Raw genomic sequence first — 19075 nt, 5'->3', positions numbered from 1 at the left:
GCTTTCAGCACGTTTATGAATGACTCTAACTGTTATTGAAATCATTTGTCATTTTTACCAAAGTTACTACCCTATCTGTCTTTCCTTTGAAACTTTGGTGACCTCTATTTTATTCCACATTCAAACTACCACAAGTAAGCTTTCCATTTGGTTCCCACAACTCTACTTGGCTCTAAATTTCTCCTTTAATTAATACTCCCTTTGACTCTTTGTTTGCCTATAAATTTTGCTATTATTACTCTCATCTTTAAATTAACATCATGGGTAAAATTTTAACTAAATGCATACTTCATATACAATATTGGAGTATAAAGAGTTTCTTTTTCTCAGTTGACATCATTTTCTGCTAAAAGAAATTGAATACCATGAGGAAATTTTGTGGCTGGAAATAGTTTTAATATTTCCACTGCAATTAATACCTTCATCCTAATTTAAAATTTGGCTTCAAATCTGGCTTCATCTGGGAACCTGAGTCATTTTGAGATTAAGGAGGGGAAAAAAAGGAAGAATATGAAATTGAAGACAGCAAAAAAATTATTCCTGTTACAAAGGCTACTAGGGCTGCCCCGGTGGCATACTAGTTAAGTTTGTGTGCTCTGCTTTGGTGGCCCAGGTTTCACGGGATCCGATCCCAGGAGTGGACCTGGCATTGCTTGTCAAGCCATACTGGGGCAGCATCCCACATAAAACAGAGGAAGATTGGCACAGATGTTGGCTCAGTGACAATCTTTCTCAAGCAAAAAGAGGAAAATGGGCAACAGATGTTAGCTCACGGCCAATCTTCTTCACACACACACAAAATAAAAAGGATACTATTATTTAGTAAGAGCTTTTTATTCAAAAGACATATTAGTAGGTGTCTTATTCAGAAGCGGGGCACATAAGGATCCTTAAATTGTAAATTGTCTCTCATTTTAAAATCCATCCCCTACTAAAGCCAAGTTCATGTGCTGATTTATGCTTAAGATAGAAGGTAAAGAATGGGCTTTAGAGCTAAACAGATCTGGATCTGAATTTTAGTAGTTTCGTGGCTTTGGTTATGTTGTCAAACACCTGTTAACCTCAATTTTCTCATCTAAATAGTAAAATGAGACAAATAACGGTCTATTTTGTAACGTTATTGTGAGGATTAAATAAACCTAACAAAGCATGTGAAAGCTTAAACTTTAAACACAGTACCTAGAAGAGAGCAGGCTTTTAATACGTATTTGTTCCCTTGTTTTTACTGTTTATAATGCTCTATCTTCTTATTTTTATGGTTTACATTTGAAAGCAGCACTCAGTGGTGTTGTAACCAGAGAGGCTGGTGCCCAACATGCTCTAGGAAATCGTGGGAAGAGAGCACCAGGAGAGGCCATGAGAGGTTGTGTACGTGTGGGGAGGAGAATATTCTTACTTTCAGCCAAAGAGATTTCCTTTAGGCTTGTTGGATGATGAAAGACTTGACATAATCTAGGCCTTATCTTACATAATATTCATAGCTCACTCCTCAGAGTTGTTTGCTCTTTATTTAGCAAATGGAAACTGCCTGCTGCCTTTAGTTGGCACCATTTCATCAGACAGCATTCTACAATGTTGTCTATGATTCAGTGTTTTTTCCATTGGCATATCAGCCTGAGATTTCCTCTTTATGGTGGCACATACTACTGTATTTACTGCTAGAGTCATCACACTGGATAGATGAGTACCGTGGCTTCAGCAACTGTAGATGATTTGTCAATTCTCACCTGAATTGAATTAACTGATAACTCTAGGGAAGTTACATAAAATCATACGGAAAAGATAAGCGAAACTTTATCTTGAAACTGAAACATATTTTCAATGCAAGTTTGGAAGGATTACATGGAAAAGAATCAGCAATTACCAGGCAATGAATTCCTTAAGATCAGAGACCCTGTCTCATTCCTCCTGATTTTTCTATTGCCAAGTAAATTGCCTGAAATACTCTGACTAACACACACACATGCATGCACGTTCACACACAGTGTGTTTAATTAGTTTAATTAATTTATTGAATTGTAATCAATCAGCTTAGGGGAATGGAATATTCTAAAGTTTTTTCATCTGGCTAACCTTTCTTCAGACGTATATCTCAGCCTAGACATTGTCTCCTTCATGAAACTCCCTTTACCCTGAGCGAGGTCAGGTATTTGGTTTTCATTCTATTATTACACTTCTGCCGCTATTGCCTTGTATATTTTCTCTTTCCCCACTTACCAGTAAAAACCAAACCAAACAAAAAAGCAAGAAGAAGCTTAAAGATCGGGACTGGCCCTTGTTTATCAGTATTCAAGTTCCTAACATTGTACTTAGCACATAGAAGACATTCAGTCATGTTTTCTAAATGAGCTAGAGGAATGACATGTCCTTATGCTATATTTTGGAATCATTTCACACAGAAAAGTCAACAGCTTTCTTTACTTATTTAGGTCCCCAGTGCCAAAATCAACAAATCTAGCCATGAGCCAGAATATCTGAATCGAATGGTGTAAGACCAGTGGTAGAAGTTGGAAAGCAGACGAGAAAGTGTCTCATAGATTTCTGTATGAACACACGTCACAGTTGGGTGTTGAATGCAGTGAATGTGCTGATTGTTCTCCACTGGTGGAGCTGGTATGTGGTAGCTTGTCAAGTGAGGAGACCAAGTAGAAGAGTAAAAGGGAAAAACCTCCCCCCAAACCCTCTGCCGGGGCTACCTAAGGAAGTCCAGGAGATTCGGGAGATACTTAGTCTCAGGAATATTAAGACTCTCTTATTTCAGTTAGGTTGATAGATGAAATACATAGTTCTGTGGTGATCTGTCATATTGGGCAAGGTACAATGAAACAGTCATGCCCATTCAATATCGCCTCTGCAGTGATGTTTGGTGGCTTTGAATAGTAAATGTCATACCATATTGTACAATAGAAAGTCTATTTTCAGTCCAGATCCCAAGCAGGAAGTAATTCTTCCCACCAAGAAGTGTTTAAGATGTTCCTCTCATGGCCAGGATATTAACACAATGCTGATTAGACCAGAAAGGACACACACAGGCCCTTACTCCAAAACAACAAGCCACTCATATTGAGGACTCAGGCCAAGAGACAGGGACTTACAAGCGCACACAGCTTTTCTCAAAGATTAGTGGTAACGCAGGTAGCCAGCATGAACAGGCTTCCATGGAAATTGGCCAATACACTTGTTACTTAAAGGCCATACTTGAGCCAGTGAAATACAGACAAACAACGAAGAATTTGGTAAGGGCTCCAAAAAAGTGGACATGCCAAAACAGATAGCACAGAACAAGACAATTTGGGGCATAGAAAGAGGGTCCTCAGGTGCAACGTAAACTCTGACAGTTGTTTTATTTTTTCTTTTTTGTAGTGCAGGGACCCCATTTAAGCTTTGATTGCAGAGATATCCCCTTCACAGGCAGCTATTTCAAAAAAAACCACACTGCCAGCCACGTGACTTGATAAGGAGCCAGGCCGCCTCCCCACACTGAGGCTCCTTTGTTTTACACATCTCAGTTGATTTCAATAACTGACAATTTGGGCCACTTACTTTTCCTCTTTCCACACTTTAAATTCTAGCTCTCATGTCTTAAATTCACCAAAAAGGAGTAAGTCCATGAAACCCTAGGCCCCCAGTCCTCGATTCCAATAAAAGCAGAACCCCAGGCCCTTGTGTGCTCTCTCTCTCTCCCCCTCTACCTTGCTGTGTGGCCCAAGGTGCGCTATGTAATTTCCAGGTCCTGTAAGTAATCAACCTCTATTTCTTCCAAGTTTACTGATGGTCTTGCAATCATAAGAACCACAAGGGCTGGTCTGGCCACAACATAGGTTATTGACAAGCTGAGACTGACACACAACACCAGGTCACGGAAGAAAAACATAGCTTGAATTCAAACTATTTCTTAGGTCACTCTGATTAGGGTTGTTAGTTCCTTACAGAGAATGATCTGAAGATTGATATGAGAAGTCTCTGTATATCTTTAGAATTTATTGTACATACAATATGCAAATATGTGTATATCTATGATATGTATACATCCAGTATACATGTAGAGATGTACATATCTATCTATTTATGTATAATGAGCTGATCACAATTCTCTTTACAAAGTAAGCATTCATTAATCTTAACAGATACTGTTGTTGCCTTCATAAAATTCTTAGTTTAAAACCCTATTTATGTATTATGTCTCTTTTCTATTATCTGTCTATCTACGCATCTTCAAGCCAAATGGGCCCTATGTGTCACAACAATGAGTGCTCTGATATCCAGAGTAGGCAAAATCAGTCATGTAGTATTCCGTAATGAATTCTGATATATTGAATATTTCTGACTGAATATACTACATGATACACTGTCACAAGGATCCAGTCATGGGAAATAGCATATAAGGGGAACATGGCAAGGAGTGCAGACCTGAGTGATACAGGATTTTGGAGGAATCTGATGTCCAGCTAATGCTCTCTCACAGATTTTAATATACATTCTGCTCTTGACATATATTTCAGCATAGAGAGGTGGAAAAAATATGAGGTTTGGAGTCCAAGAGATGGGGATTCAATCCCTGTTCTACCAGTATGGGGAAATGATTCATCTTCTAGAATGTCCGTTTCATCATTTTTATGTATGGAGACATCAATACATGGCTGCTTGATGTTCAGATGTAATCAGTTGTGCACAGAGAAGGCACATAATTGGTGCCCGATTCATTTTAGTGTTATTTAGTCAATAACTGAACTGTAGCCAAGTTTCTATATGTCTAATTCATTCCAGATTCAAAACAACTATGAATACAGTTAAAACTGCTTAATCAAACATCTCTCGCATACTTTTTTTAATCTGAAAAATATATAAAGAAGATTTCTTTTAATTAATTTTTTGGGAATTCCTCATTTTGCAGCTCTTATATGAGAACTACCAGATCCATTCAAAAGTTTGTTGTTTTTTCAATGTGCGTATTGAGTTCTTTTTTAAATTTCTAACATTTATGGATTTTTATACCTCTGAATATTTATTCCTCAAGTTTTACCACTTCCTCAAGAAAAAGCTCCCTCCTTTCTCCTCTCAAACAATCCATGTCCAAGTTGTCTTCTCAACTACTTTAGCTTATCTAGCTTTCTGTTCTCTCAGGCTCTGTCCTCTGGTATTCATGTGGGCATCTGTCTTCCTATATGTAAGATTTTAATTTAGTTGGGTGGCAAATTTCCTGACAGGTGTGCCTTTTTTTAATTTCCCCCAAAACTCTTAGTACAGCAGTGGGCCCATAGTAAATGTTGGACATGGATTTGCTAGTCAAACTTGATTAATAACCTCATCCCAAGTAGTTGAACCAGGAACAGGTTACAAAAAGGAAAGCTTGGGTTTGGTGCTCATTTACCTCTTGTCAAATCCTGAGATGTCAATTCTGATAGCTTACACCAGAAAGGCAGCAATGGTGACTCATTACTTTAGAATTTCAAAAAGTCTTCCCTACTGTCACTCGTCCTAACTTGAAGTTTCGTCATTTCTGAACCTTGTTTCATGAAAAGACGCCCTGGAATGTATTCTTCTTGAGATAGGCATGCCATCTTTCTTAAGAGATTTTCGTCAGGTTAAAATAATTAACCAGGATATACCGAGCCAAACCTTGGTTAAGGGCAAAAGGAGGAACTGGATTTTATTTGGAACAGTTCTTCACTTGAATAAATGTTTACTGAAGTGCATAAGCAGAGGCAGTCCCATCTAAAATTTGGAGAGGAGACAGGAGAAGGATCAGATCAGAGAAGCAGGAAGGAAATGGTCGAACTTTTCAGTGATCAATTTTAAATTCAGCACCTGTGTGTACACATCTCAGACGTGATACAAGTGCCAGAGTTATAGGCACAATGCATCACTTCTTCTGGAGTCAGTTTATTATTCATCTCTGCATCGTAGCATCTAGAACAGAGCCACAAAAAACATTGTGTTGAAAAATTGCTCCTATGTGACGCTGACCCTTTTCTTCAGAAATAGGTTGATTGATCAAGATCAAATAGGGCCAAGTTAAAATCTGACCACTCGGTGAGAAATAGTGCTGCAAATAGCGTGGTACTAAGAGAAGTCGGTTGGGTCAGAAAACGGTATCCCTGTGCTCAGTTTCCCACTCCACTGTTGCTCACCCATCAGTGGTGTGATATACCGCTCAACCTGTGTTACCCTGAGCTTCCTCTTTCAAATATGAGGATGTTAAATCCTTAGGCTTTTTTCCCCTAATTTTAAAAATCTTTGATTCTCTCTTAGATTCAAGCAGTGTCTTCAAAATAATTTCATGTTTACCTCTTTTTCGTTAAATAAACTTCAGTAGACTTATACCCTGTGGTAAATATTTTTATAATCATTCTTTTCTGGGATTTTATAATTGATTCAGTTTTCATAGCATCTGTAAGAAGAGTGGAGAAGAGACAAACACTTAGGGAACACCTCATATGAGCCAAAGCTTTCACATTTATTTCATTCTCAAAAAAGCCCTATGAAGTGGAAACTTTCTTTATTTTACAATTAAGGAAACAGAGAAGTCAAGCAACATGCTGAGGCCACTGAACAGGTAAGGGTTGGCCAGCACCAGGCTGCCCTCTCAGGTCTGTCAGGTTTAGAAGTCCATGCTCTTTCTAGCTCAGGATGCTGGCATTTTATTAAAAATGTAAGCATTCCACTTAACAGAGGGAAAGACTGAGGTATAGAGAACCAGGGGGCTTTCTCAATTTTGCAGCAAATTAGCATTTTTGGTGCCAAGAAGAAAACTCAAGCTTTTTGGAATAGAGTGTAAGCTCAGACTGGGAGGGGCAGAGTGCAAGAAAATATTCTTTTGCAAGATAACTTTATTTCTATATGATGCCAGCATTGAATTTTTAGGGTTTTAGAATGGTGAGACATGAAAGAATTGAGCTTGTTGTATTTACATTTGTTTAAGTTTAAATTCTAGTAATACACTTGGTGTTTTCTAGAGACTATCTCAGAATGAACACATTTTATATCCTAGAAATTGGTAAAACTCTTCATTTTTGCCAAACCACACATCCTAGCCTCCCTGTCTCCCCAACCCCCTGCCTCACACATACTTGATGTCTGGAGTGTGATAGGATTTAATCTGGAACTTTATTTCTTCTTATAAAAAGTAATTTTCTTATCTGGAAATAATTTGTAATGTTGTACAGCACTGTACTTCCTCTTGCTTCAGGAAAGATTTTTTTTCCCCTGAACTTCCCTTGTGTTGGTTTTTTCATCCTCTGTGTTTGTATTGGCTTTTAACCAAATGTTCCTTTCCGTGTCTTTGGCCTGGTGCCATACGAGAGTCAGCACTCAGCCTAGAAGTATCGTTTTCCAACACACAGAATCAAAAGGAAAACCCCGCCTCTTACACCCACTACTTATTACCATAATACTACAAAACTGCCTAGTTGCATCACTTACCCATCACTTGTGAATTTCTTCTTTTCACAGCTCTCATTCCTGCAGAGAATGAGTTTGAACCACATGGAGAATATGCCTTTAAGCCATTCAAGTCCTCAAGGAGCCCAGAGAACATCCTGGAAACAATGGGTCCTCCACTCAACAATAATTATTTTGCTATTGCTTTGTTCCTTCGGTACACTAATCCTTACTTTTCTCCCACTCAAGGTAAGGAGACAACAGTACCTAAGGTTGCTATTTCTTTTGTAAATCTAGTAATTATCATTGTCACTCAGTATTGTTTGAGTTAGTTGGAAGGAAGAGACATGTGGGTGAAGATAATGTAAATATAATGCCAATTTTGTCATGGCATATGGCTTTTGAGGTTTATTAAGTGTTTTGAAATGAAAGGTATTAGAAAATGCTAAAAATGTTAGCTGCAGAACTGAGTTATATGGAGAGAATCAGTTAACTAAATCAGTCAATTGACACATGCCTGTGGAGTATTTTCTCCCTTTCTACACCTCTGCTAAGCCCTCATGGTGGAATAAAAAGGTGTGAAACATGATGCTTACTCTAAGAAATGGGATGCAAGCTATAGTCCTATCAAGGGAAAAGATTTGAAAAAGTAATGGAAGACAGACCAAGGTAAGTGACAGGTGGTTATGTGTCTTAGAAGAGGGAAATGACATTGAACTAAGAGTAAGAAGATCTGGATTCCAGTTCTAGGCCTCCCAATAACTAGCTGTGTGAATTTGAGAAAGACTTTTAATCTTTTTGGTCCTCAGTTTCTTCATCTGAAAAATGATGGTAGGAGAATGGATTTGTTTATTATAATGTCTCTTCTAGCTATAAAATACAGTGATTAATAATTTATCTAAGGGTAGTATGAATATAAATGCTTTAGGAGTTCAAAGGGTGGGGAATGACTTTGGGCTAGTGTGATCAGGGAAGACTTAATGGAAGAAAAAGGAACCACATTCCTATTTGGGAAGCCCCTGGTGCTTCTCAGGAATTTCCCATTGAGCTCCAGTCCAAGTTTTGGGTCTAGTGAAGGGAGTGGAGATACATTATGTTCTTATTTTTCTAAGGGGATTGGTCAGCAAAGATCTCAAAGATATGGTTCTACCTCTTAAGATATCTGAAAGCAACTGAGAAAAGACGCAGGAGGAAGCAGTACACTCTATTTGCTGGTAATGATTTAGTTAGGGCAAGAGTAGCTTTGGCCAAATTTTTACACAGTAGCCCATTAATTTGTATTCCATAGCTGTACACAAAAGTGTGCAACAGAGACATTCTAATCACATCCCCACTCCCTCAAGGACTGTATCTAGTGGAAACCTGAACTTTCTGGAACAGAGGAGCTTTGAGCAAAAAGAAAAGAATTGTCAGGAATTCTGAGTGATTAGATTTCTGAGGAAGGGGAAGGGTGAGAATAGCAATAGCTTAAATTTGGAAGTGCTTTTTCCTTCTAAAAACCACCTCAAGTCTTATTAGCTAGATGACCACAAAGAATATAGGATATGCTGTAGGTGTCATCCGTTCCTGCATATGACTGTGGGAACCAATGCATAGAAGGAAAGGCAAGGAAATGCGTTTCTTAAAGGCCCACAGTGCCTGTTGCAAAGGGGAAGAGGAAGTCTAATAATGTCAGTCATCTAGGGCACCTCTTGCCAGAATTGAACTTGATCAATCTTGTGGGTGTGAGCTCTGATTCTGGATTCTCTCTCTAGACAACATGCAGCTACTCAATGAAAGGTTCTGTCTCTAAAGAAATTGCCTAGAATTTGTTCCAAATTTGAAGATGTTTAAAAGGTTCTCAGGATATTGTCCTGGCAGGATGCCAAGGAGGCTTATTTCCCATGGGAAAAGCCAATGGCCTGGCCAACAATGTAATGATATTAGCTCATGTATTCTACTTTCCACTCCCCTGCACTTCCCTTTCCCTGCTGGCCACAAGTAAGTATCTTTGGAAAAGAGGACTGAGTGGCTAGCGGATGGTGAGTCATTATGAGGTGGTCGCTTCTACCTTCTTACAATACTTGGAGTTTATATTATTTTGGTTTCCACTCTAGTTTTTATATGCAAAATCCCACTTCCAGCTTCTCTCGGCACTAATTCAAAAAGTGTTAGGAAGATTGTCTTCTTCTAGACCAACTGAAATTTCCTTGGGAGAAAAATTTTTTCGTCTTTTCCGCGTTTTTTCAGAAGACATTCAACTGAAAATACTGGCTATAAGCTAAAGGAGTGTGGTCTACCCCTCACTGAAAATAACCTCACAGCAATTTTCTCTAAGAACTCAAATGTTCAGGAGAGTGCCTTGCTTCAACGAAATGAAAGATACTTCCAAAGGAGAAGCTATGTTTGTACTTAAAAGCAGAGTAGATTCTATTTCCAAATGATGATCTGTTTAGGGTTGATTTAAGTTGGATTAAGTTTCAGTCATTTGAACCCAACTATGTAAATCTGGGCTTAAATCTAAAGGCAGTTATAAGAGCAACTGATCCTTGTAAGCAAAAATGAACTAAACTAAACCGAGAGTCCCATATGCATCTTTATGAGTGGATATTTACTCCTTCTAAACATCACCAGAACTATAAATGGAAACTGCCCCCACAGAGTGGTGGGGGTGAGACTTTTGAGTCATACAGACTCCGTTTGGATCTCAGCCTAGCCTCTTATCAGCTAGGTAACCTTCGGCTAGATACTTGACCCCTCTCATACTCATTTCCTCATCTGCAAATGAGCAAGCTAATTCTTATCTCATAGAGTTGCGGTAAGGATTCATGAGACAGTGCCTGACCTGTAGTAGCTCTCAATAGATTGTAGTGATTCATATTGGCACTGTTATTATTAATGACATTACAGTGAAGATGAATTTAAAGAGACTTTTAACAAAATGGATATTCCTTGCTTATCTATTTCACTTTCTCAGCCAAAGACTATACTTTGCTGTCAAATAGATGATTTTTGTAATTAGACAGATTTTCATTTGTGACATAATTAGAGAATGTCACAGTGGTGGTTTCTGTAGTTCCAAATGAACGTTGAAACAGCCCATGACATAGTATCCAGGATTTCTGTCTCTGGCAGTTAATTTGTCTGTGGCTGTAGATTTCTCCGCACCCTGCTTATACGTGAGAGTAGACAGCAGAGATGCTATCTGTGGCACATATTTTGGCACTCATTTATATTTAGATATTTACCAATTGCTTCAGGTGTGTAATCGTGTCTTTCTAAAAAGATTATAAACTTCTTAAGAGGCAAGGACCATAAATTACACTTGTTTCTCTTGCTTACAATGCTAGTATAATGTTGAGAATATAGGGTGCTTAAAGTTTTGTTCAAATCTTTATTATAATCAGTGTCATTATCAAAACAACTAATATTTAATGAGCAGGATCAGACAGAATATCTGGCAAAGACCTTCATAAGAATTACCTCATTTAGAGTCATGAACAACCTCAACGAACTAGGTGATATTATGTTCCCCCATTTTATAAATGAGGAAATTGAAGTTAAGGGAGTCCCTTTTACATGCCTATAATTAGTTAAACTAAATTGAATTTCAACATCTCTTCTAAGAAATCCCAAAACAATGATGAAATAATTGCAAAAGCAAAAACAATTCAGGAATCTGGTGATTTATCTTCTAGAGAAGCAGCTTCCAATTTGTTTTTTTTAAGATTGGGACCTGAGTTAACATCTGTTGCCAACCTTCTTTTTTTCCTTCTTCTCCCCAAAGCTCCCCAGTACATAGTTGTATATTCTAGCTGTAGATCTTTCTAGCTCTGCTATGTGGGATGCCACCTCAGCACGGCTTGATGAGCGGTGCTAGGTCTACCCCAGGATCTGAACCTGCAAACCCCTGGGCCGCGGAAGTGGAGCACGCGAACTTAACCACTCGGCCATGGGGCCAGCTCCCCAAACTTTTTGATTGCACCTCCTAATCAACAAAATGTTTTTGAGTAGAATCTCAATATATATGCTAATTATTATGTTACATACAAGCACTAATACTATGTGTATTAAACAGGTACACAAAATAGAAATTTATAAGGATAATCCAAATAATATGCTTAATGTAGTTTAATCACAGTGCAAAACCATTTTGCTTTTACTAAAATATTATATTTCATTAGCGTGTTAATGTATAATATAAATGTTTCTAAAATAATTGAAAAAAACATTTTAGAAGAGTAGTTTGATAAATATGTTTCCTTAATTTTCTTAATGTGAGTATAACACTTTGTGTTACAATAATTTGAAGGTTATATTCTAACTTGTTTACCTTGATTTCAAGTTTTGACTATCATGACTGGAAAATTACCTTACAAAGAAATATAGATCAAAACAGAAGAATGCATCTGTGAGTGTGCTTACCACGAATGACACTGAATTTTCAATCTATCCTTCAATGATGAGGTTTTCTTTTTTAATTAAAATGACATTATCCCTCACTCTATTCATGCCTTTCCTTCTTTCCTTACACAACTTACATTCCCTGCTCTATATTTATAACCCTTCCCTTGCATTAACACACTCACTTGCCTCTCTATCTCTTCGTTATACTCCAATATTGAAACCTCAATCCTGGAAAATCCCAAGTATTGGGTGAAACCAGCTGCTCTGTGTCTTGCACAGTTGAATGAGGCTGAGGAAAAACATAAGGTCTTGTTGAAAAGTTTTACTTTAGATTTGTGGCTACTAACTTCAAGTGGGACTTCAGCATTGCTCTATAAACAACCTACATTTCCCCCGTCCATTTACTCTCCTCTACTGGACTATTTCATTCCTTTGACTTCTCTTTAAACATCCAATGCCTCCTCTCCATTCTCACTCTCACCTGATAACCTTGCTACCAGGTTCTGTGAGAAAAGAGAGGCAAGCAGGAAAGAAGTTCCAAAGCTCCCCATCGTATCTACCACTGAATTTCATCTGCATTTCCTGTGTTTCCTTCTTGTCACTATGCATGAACTATTCATGCACCTGTCTAAGGCCACCCATGAACTAGATTCTACCCCCTCTTAGCTACTCCAGGGCATAGTTCCAACCATGATCTAGCTCTTCCATATTACCCGCCCCCCCACCTTATCGGAACATTCCTATCAAATGGTAACTGATAACCATGTTGTCATTTCTCTCATATTAAAACAAGCAAAAACAAAAATCAGAAAAACAAACAAAAAAATCTCTTTGATTCTCATCCCCATCCAGTCTCCAAGGCTCCACTCAGTTTTTCCGCTCTGCTCATCACTGTCTCCACAGCCAGCACCTTGGTCAGAGGCATGCACTTTCTTGCATAGATGGTTGCAGTGCCCTCAGCGCTTGCCTCACTGCTTTTGCCCTTGCCTCTCTTTAATTTACTTCTAGCACAGCAGCCAGAGAAATCTTATCTAAGGAAAATGTACAACACCTTTAAGTTCAAAAAGTCTCTTAAGCACTTTGCCACAAGACCACTGTTGAACTTTATATGGTACAAAAAATTTTTTTGTTTATAACTCATCTTACTATTAAGTAGTTTAAATCCTTCAGCACTTAAATACTTGTATTTATAAAATTAACCACACTGATGGCCTCTTCGAGCATGTAAACTACGGTATGTTGCAACAATTTGAAACTGAGGTCTCCTCAGGGTGTCTCGGGTACTGTATATGATGTGTGATTGTCTGAATTTTAAATAAGGGTGGCTTTATCAATCTGAGTTGTAAATATTTTTTTTTTAAAGTTTGGCACCTGATCTAACATCTCTTGCCAATCTTCCTTTTTTTTCCCCTTCTCCCCGAAGCCCCCCAGTACACAGTTGTATATTCTAGTTGTAAGTGCCCTTGTTATGCTACATGGGACGCCACCTCAGCATGGCCTGATGAGCGGTGCCATGTCCGCACTGGGATCCAAACAAGCAAACCCTGTGCCGCCAAAGTGGAGCACACGAACTTAACCACTCGGCCACAGGGCCAGCCCCTGAGGTGTAAATGTTTCTATAGCTTAATTTCATATTTTTTAAAATAAAAATAAACATAATTAGAAATTCTATTATTTTCTTCTCACATGCCGATGGATCACCTTGTGCAGTCACTGGAGTGCAGATACTATTATTGTTTATAGAAAATTTCTATAACATGAGAAGAGGAGAGTCCAAGATCAAACAATCGTCCTCTGGGTAGAGGCTAGGTGGATGGAAAGAGACCTTACCCTTTGCCTATAAGACCCAGAAAAGCAGCTAGGTAAGGCAAGGCAAAGGATGGAGCCAGTGATCTGTAAAAGGAAGCTGAGAGAGCTGAGACAAGGTAGAGGGAAGGATTTTTTTTACATGGCTAGGGAAAAGAAGTTTGTTTCAGGAATCTGAAACTCTAAATAAGTCAATCAAGAAACTTGTGACGCTGCTGTCATCCTGACCAATTCCTCTTTTTCTTCTCCTGCAGACTGCCAATGAGACCTGTGTAGCTAAGTTTGGTGAGTAACCTGTCTTGCATGCCTCCTTTTTACTTATTTTAGTATTTGATGCAAGAAAGCAAGCTCCAGTGTTGTCAAGGAAGCCGGGATACTATTTTATTTATTCTTCAGGTACTATTTATAACTGCTTACCATGGTGCCAAGCAGTTACTAAGAGCTGAGGCTTCGGAGGTAAACCAGACACACAGGCCCATGCCCTGATGGAGCTGACATTCAAGGTCACCTCTCTGGGCAGGAATGCACGTCACTCTTACAGGCCTGGGAATCTGAGACCCAGGAATCGACTTTTAATTCTGTGTTTTAATAAGTGTAAGTTTTAGGTTTCTACAACCTTTCCTTCTGACAAACTCAGAGTCCTTCTCACGTTTCACATATTGCTGGTGTCCAGTAGAGTGTGTGCGGGGGTACCGTTTGTGTTTCCAAATGTATAGAAGAGGAATGAGAGCTAGGGAAATGACCGCTTCCTCTTCTCTTTTCTTCTCTCCTCTTAGCTTCGGAGTCACTTTCCCTTACGGCGACCTGGTATTTGCTTAGAAACACATTAGAGTTTACAGTCACTTGGCCTTGGGGTATTTCTTAGACTACACACAAAATTGAAAAGAAATACATTTCGGGTTGTTTACAGGTTTCAGGCCAAACACATATTTTCAATTGAGAGCAGAATATTTCTAGAGTCAACGGCAACCCCTGTTTTCCTATACAGTTCAAACTGCCAGACTTCCTTGGCTTGTGGAGAATTAGGCAATCTCTTTTTACTTGCCTCTGCCTTTATGATTTGGTTTTCTAGTGAATGGAGTGGAACTCATGATGGACTTGAAATTCCTCTTGATGTGGTAAAAGTTGTGAACTTCAAGTGATGCTAAGGTGTTCTTTAAGTAGCCCCATCACAGAATTAAATAAGAGAACAAGTGACACTTTTTCCTGGTGACTTGTCTGTGGCCTAATACATGTCAAGCAGGAAGAAATCTACTGAACTCTGGCCTCATTGGAGATATAGGGAGACTTTGATTCTTGCTCTGATGATCTTCCTTCATTCTCCTTCAGAATCTACCCCCAAAGTCTTAAATCAGTCATTTCTATATACATAAGAATTTATCAATGTGTTATTCTTCCAGGGTGTCTTATCAAGATTTCTTTCTAGTTATGGGATAAAGGCTTTGCTCCCATAACAAAAATGATGGAGAATTAGAGGACAGGCTAGATAAGTATTTGGGGTGGTAAAAGCACTTCCTGGGGCTCTGAAATCACACTACTGTGAGAAAACAATTAACATCAAGAAAATAGATGGATTCCATATATACCTATGGAAATGAATGACTAGGTCTTAACCCTTTCCCCATCCCTTGTAACAGCATTCAAGTAGGGATGGTTATATTTAAATAGTTGAATAATTTCCATTTATAAACTCATGAATTCACCAGTAACTATTTTTGGACGATTTGGATAATGATATCCCAAGTGGATCTTGAATGATATGTATCTATAAACTGATGAGAAGAGTCGTAATTTAGACACAATGCATCTAATTTAGGAACACAGATGTATCATTCAATCGAGAAATATTATTGAGCACATACTAGGTACCAGGAGCTGTTTTAGGTGCTGAAGATATAGCAATGAACAAACTAGAGAAGTATTTGTCCTCAAAGACATTATATTCAAGTAGGTATGAGATAGACAATAAACAAATGAACAACTTAATTTATGATATGCTAGATGGTGACACTTTCCACAAAGAAAACTAGAACAAGGTAAAGGGAGAGAGTGACAGGAGAGTACTATTTCATATTGATTGATGAGGAAGGTCTCATTGATTTATCACTTTAGTGATACACAGTAAGTCATATTTGCATATAAAAGCATGAATATGCATCCTGGACTGTCAGCTCTGCTTATCACAATCCTGGTGTCTAATTCCTCTCTCCTTCTTTCTTTCCTTTCACAAATATTGATTGACAAGAGACACAGTGCCACCTAAAACATCACCCACTTTTCTATTCCAAATCCATTTCCTTAGAGATTTCCCAGCTAGAGATACACTTAGGATTTGCAATTTCTGTAAAACATGGAGTAGATAGCTACTTAAAATGTTAAAATTGTGGTTATAGAGAACTAATATAGACCAGGTCAGAAACAACCTGTAAGTGGGAAAGAATTATAATAAAAAAGAGAATGAAATAATTAAATAACTATGCTTTCCTTTTTTTTTCCTCCCTTGTAAATTTCTTATAGGACCATTACCTTCAAAATGGCAAATGACATCTCCTGAGCCTCCTTGCGTGAATGAGATAACTGATTGGCAGCTGAGGATACTTCAGAATGGCTTGTATTTAATTTATGGCCAAGTGGATCCCAATACAGCCTACAAGGGAGCGGCTCCTTTTGAGGTGCGGCTATATAAAAATGAAGACATCATACAAACTCTAACAAGCAACTCTGAAATCCAAAATGTAGGAGGGACTTATGAATTGCATGCTGGAGATACAATAAACTTGAAATTCAACTATGAGCATCAGGTCTTAAAAAATAATACATACTGGGGGATCTTACTGCTAGCAAATCCCCAATTCATCTCCTAGAGACTTGATTTGGTCTCCTCATCCTCTTCAGCACATGCAGAGGCACTGGTAGGTAGATTGGAGGAGGCAGATTTTCAATGCCTACAGTTTGTCTGGGTACACAAATCAACACACACAGAACTCCTCTGCATGTGAATTTTCATCTCTCATGCTCATCTGAAAGAGACTCAGAGGAAAGGTCAAAGACATTTGGTTACCCCTGACATTGGGTTGGCAAAGACATTTTGCTAATCCATGATAAAGTAAATATGGGTGGCTAGACTCTTCAAAGAATCTTTGTCTAATCCTTGAATGCTTGGTGAAAAAGTGAAGTCTTATTCCCATGGGAGCCTTACGTGGTTTGCAAAAAAGGTCCAGGGCAGTAGTCTGGCCTTGTCCTCATATTCTTGGGCTGCTCCACTTCATTCTTCCTGTATTCCCATCTCTGAGACCATCCTGATAAAAGTAGTCAGATTGGGAGAGTGGCCGCAGATACACCAACAACAATCCATTTTAGATGTGATGACGTTAGAGGGTGGAGAACACTCTAGAGAACTATTGGGACAGAGGCATAAGTGGCATGGAATGAAACACACTTATTTGGGAATTTCTCTTTATTTCATCATACTCAGGACGCATGGTGCTTTATAAAACTAGTTGTTCAAAGCCCTTCATATAGGGCTTCATGACAACTTGTTTGTGTCTGTGTCTAAACATTGTCAATGGTAAAGAAAGAATAATCATTAGTAATCATAAGATTTAATCCTAGCAATTGGTATTACCAGTACTGTATTTTGCCATGTAATGATTTCATATTCTTTTAGCTGGCTCTCTACAGTTCACAAAGTGCTTTTGTGTATTACACAGCATCTCTATGAAGTTAATGGGGCAGGTATTTTGGCACAGTTCTAACAATTAGAATACAGAAGCAGATGGAACATAAGTAACTTGCCTCAACCCATAGAACTGGTGATTAACAGGGCCAGTGGGCTTCCCACTGTATCACACTGTCTCAGTTTTAGAGTTGGTATACCTGCTATCATGTTATAAGTCAGTTTAGCAGATTCTATTTTCAGGAAGTGTATTCCCTTTCAGCCCAAGGTGGGTAGAGAGAAGCTGCAACAGATCTTTCCTTTCTCAGCAAATTTCTTTTCCTTTTCCTGCTTGGAGCAGGGACTATTAGGGTGTTGCTCAGGGCTTACTCCAACCAGCTTCTTTTCCTCACTTTGAAGAACCTGTCTTGGTCAAAAGTGTTAACTTCTAAAAACAATGAATAGCACTCAATTCAATTACAGCCTGCTAAAGTTTTGGACTCCATCAAATCAATTAGCACCTTGTGGTTTCTTTTTGAAAGTATGTAGTATGATTACATGATAACCCAATTTAAAATATTTATATATATTTGTAAAAAGCTGTATTATGTTAAATAATACTGTCACATGTAAAGCTAATTTAGAAATATTTGTATTGTGTGCAACAAAAATCGTTTGGGAGCAGGCTAAGCCTGAGGCCAAGATGTTTCTTGGTAAGTCTCCTTTTTAAACATCTGCTGAGTAGCTGTAGGGCCAAAGACGTGGATGCCTTATTCATCTTGCATCTGTATATCTTCTCAGGAAATTAAAGTTATATCACATATATTTATGGGAACTTGGGGTGTTGATCATTGTTATGTTGTAAGCAGCAGTGTGTTGGAGTGGGCAAGCACTAGCTCTTGAGAGCTGATTGTTAAATTTTCAGAAATTTTGCAATGGTTAGTAAATACAGCCATCCTGGAAATTGGCCATGGTGGAGCTGTTTATTCCATGGGAATTGGCAAATGCTCCAAATCAGAGCTGTCTTTTTAGAGGTCCCATTCACCAGCATACTACTGTTTGTAAAACTTTCCTTCTTAATGACTCCTCTCTGCTCCTGCCCATGCCTGGGACAATCGAGGCAGGCAAGGGAGAGAGTGAAATTGTCATACTCCCAGCAAAAACCCCACATGATGGTGATTTCTCAGGGCAAGCAGAGGTCTCTGCTGCTGCAGCCAGAGAGATGGCTACCAATGGATGATATTCAAATTTCCCTGGTGTTGTAATTTCAGTCTTTGTTTTCAATGTATATTCTGTTTCCTTGTTTCTTCAAATAGTGTTTACATTTAAACCTTAATAAAATGTACGTTGGTAAGTGAACTGTAGCTGACTTATCTGTGGATTATGAGACTAGAGATAGTGAACTAGAGAGCCTAAGGGTGCATCTGAGAAATCCTTGCCCATATGAAACACTGCTTGGCAAGTATTAGGCAAAAGCGAGAGCTGGATTCAACTAGCTTTTGGTTATAGCTGTCTCAATTTCTGAGGGGTTAGTCAGACAGTTTCACCGTCTGACTTTCAACCACCTCCTCAACTCCACCCCACCCACCCTCACCATCAAAGCTGTCACCAACCTTTCTCACACTTATTGTTTGATACCTTCCATTTTGCCTAATCAGAGCTGACCCAGAGTGTGTTATGTCACTAAGGGCTAAGTCTCTGCTTCTGAAGATGGCGGTTAATTGAAAAGTGATGCAGACTTGTGCGTTTGATGGAGCAGACTAGCTCCTTAGATGAGTATATCCGTGCTTCTTGGAGATGAAATTCCTGCTTTTGTGTGTTCTACCTCAAAGGAGCAATTTCATTGGT

General features: G+C 38.6%; 1 protein-coding gene across 1 annotated transcript; it reads left to right on the top strand.

The window, feature by feature from the left end:
- Positions 1 to 7413: 7413 nt before the first annotated feature.
- Positions 7414 to 18586, top strand: TNFSF18 (TNF superfamily member 18). Its single transcript, XM_014739435.3, has 3 exons — positions 7414 to 7629; positions 13827 to 13857; positions 16090 to 18586. The coding sequence occupies exons 1-3, from the start codon at positions 7471 to 7473 to the stop codon at positions 16434 to 16436; spliced, it is 537 nt and encodes a 178-aa protein (XP_014594921.1). The 5' UTR covers positions 7414 to 7470; the 3' UTR covers positions 16437 to 18586.
- Positions 18587 to 19075: the final 489 nt, after the last annotated feature.

The sequence above is a fragment of the Equus caballus genome, chromosome 5 (genome assembly GCF_041296265.1).
Source record: "Equus caballus isolate H_3958 breed thoroughbred chromosome 5, TB-T2T, whole genome shotgun sequence".
NCBI classification, from domain to species: domain Eukaryota; kingdom Metazoa; phylum Chordata; class Mammalia; order Perissodactyla; family Equidae; genus Equus; species Equus caballus.
This window is presented reverse-complemented; position numbering and strand designations above follow the sequence as displayed.

Coding starts and splice junctions, on each gene's coding strand:
- TNFSF18 (XM_014739435.3), top strand. CDS start 7,471: ATGAGTTTGAACCACATGGAGAATATGCCTTTAAGCCATTCAAGTCCT. Junction 7,630..13,826: donor TTACTTTTCTCCCACTCAAG/GTAAGGAGACAA, acceptor CTTCTCCTGCAG/ACTGCCAATGAGACCTGTGT. Junction 13,858..16,089: donor GACCTGTGTAGCTAAGTTTG/GTGAGTAACCTG, acceptor AATTTCTTATAG/GACCATTACCTTCAAAATGG.